Below are 2,007 nucleotides of genomic sequence, written 5' to 3'. Positions count from 1 at the left end.
CCTGATCGTTCAGTTTTTTGTTATGAACATAATTATGTGTATATTTGTGTGTGCCGGCTATTATTTAATTCGATCCCTCGAGGACGAATTTCTTATGTTAGCTGATTTTGTATATGTTCATTTAGTTTCACGAGCCGTTAACAGAGCTACTGATGACCTGAGCGATGGGCATGAAGTATAATTCTGTTATGCCTTCAGCAAGGGTGGATGTCATGACCCAAAGGCATGATTTTGTGTGTGCTTCGGCACCAGAATTATCCCCGCCAGGTTACAGCTTCATTGCACGGGAGAGTTTCCTATTGCAGAGGAGAACCCCGGTGCAAGGACGAGTTTCCCGCCTCTTTGCAGCTTCTTTTGCAGGGTGCATTGCTCAAGTTGCAAGAGAAATGCACGGTGCAAAAGAGTTCCCGGGCCTGTTAGCCATATAAGAGGCTTGAGCAGTTTCCGCCCAAGCCGAAGAGGACTCCACATCCATCTCGTGGGGACTCTGGGTACACGGCAGGGTAATAGAGACCCTGTGTGAGATTCAGAGGAGCTTGGCGACCTGATCCATCGCCCACCTCTTCCCGTCTTCGAGTGGAAAGAATTTATAAGACATATCTACGAGTCCGATTTTGGTGGCGCTCACCCAGACCATCCGGAGCTCTGTTCCGTGGAGCCTAGCAAACTCCACGCGACCGTTTGTGCTGTCTGTGTCTGTAACCGCAACTCAAGCAAGTTTTCCAGCCTACACCACTACCATCTCGGTGTAAGTACACAATCTTTAAATCTACTGTTAAGCGTCTGTGCCTAATTCCAGCTCGTCACCCGCCCTCTCTGATCCAGCGTGCCCGGGCTGCTGGCCACAGCCCACGTGCAGCACGGAAAAGGGCCTGGATCGCTCCCGGCCCGCACAGATACCACACCCTTACAGCCAGGGCTAGGGACAAGAACCACATGAGCAAGAAGCACAGGAACAGAGACCTCCCAGAGCAGTTTGGCCACTAAGCTCCACACCCAACCTTCCTTGCCCAGGTAGGCTGTCCCATGCAGAATAGGCTGGGGCTTGCACCAAGCAGACAGGAGACTTTCCAGGATCACTTGAGCACTGCTGGGAATTACTTGCAAGACAACCTGAGGAAACACCTCCCCTATGATCATGGTACAAGTTTGGGGGATAGGGCTGAAGAGGAAGCTATGCAACTCCCAACATCCTGACTTAGCTGGCACAGCATATGGTATCACAAGGGCTGGCACAGCACCCAGGTGGCCAGAGGCCCTAGTTTATTATTCCCCTGAGCTGGAAATCCGAGTCACATGATGAGGATCAAGGCAAGTTTCTTCCCTTTTCTAATTTTCAGACTTTAAGCCAAATGTGAATGAGACTCTGACCCACAGAGAACTGGATACAAGATGGACACCGTGGCCCAGCCAAGCCACAGAGCTATGGCCTGGGCTCTTGAGGCAGAGACAAGTTCTTCTGCTTGTTCCTCTTAGAAATCTGCTGGATTCCCCGGGAAGAGTTTGGAGGGCACTGGCCTCCTGTGGGCAAGAACAAGTGCTGCATTTTAGAGGGCCATGAGACCACTGAAGTCCACTACCACCCCCTTCCTGCAGGTGTGAGGGGCAGAGCCCAGGCTTGACCGACTGAATGAACACCCAGCATTATCACCAGCTTGTGGCATGTTCAGGTCACTGTAGGAGTGGCGCTGCCCCCCTTACCCGTTGCTGTGTGCCTCCTCTACCTCCTCCTCATATCACCAGGGCTCACGGGCATCCTTGCCCCACCAGTCATCATCCCCAGCGCAGCGGTGCCTGAAGCTGCCCATGAGCACAAGCTTACCCCTGCCAGCTGCCTGCGCCAACAGCGCTGCACCGGCATCCGGCCTGGGGCACCCACCTAGCAGGGCGGAGAGGCTGGGACCCAGACACCTGCTTACGCACAAAAGCAGCGTCTGCCCTGGGGACAGGCAGGGCGGGGGCCACAGCTCAGACACCAGGGCTGCAGCTCCGAGCTCGTTGTTTATA

The 2,007-nt window shown here is 53.8% G+C and overlaps 1 protein-coding gene across 1 annotated transcript in view; it reads right to left on the bottom strand.

Annotated features, from left to right (window-relative positions):
• Positions 1-1,876, bottom strand: part of AMT (aminomethyltransferase) — a 10,944-nt gene extending 9,068 nt beyond the window's left edge. The window contains exon 1 of the mRNA XM_014520564.2: positions 1,823-1,876. Coding sequence (XP_014376050.2) covers positions 1,823-1,861 — 39 coding nt within the window. The 5' untranslated portion in view covers positions 1,862-1,876. The remainder of the gene's footprint in view (positions 1-1,822) is intronic.
• Positions 1,877-2,007: the final 131 nt, after the last annotated feature.

Source organism: Alligator sinensis, unplaced genomic scaffold, assembly GCF_000455745.1.
Source record: "Alligator sinensis unplaced genomic scaffold, ASM45574v1 scaffold467_2, whole genome shotgun sequence".
Lineage (NCBI taxonomy): Eukaryota > Metazoa > Chordata > Crocodylia > Alligatoridae > Alligator > Alligator sinensis.
Note: the sequence above shows the minus strand (reverse complement) of the source record. Positions and strands in the feature narration are given on the sequence as shown.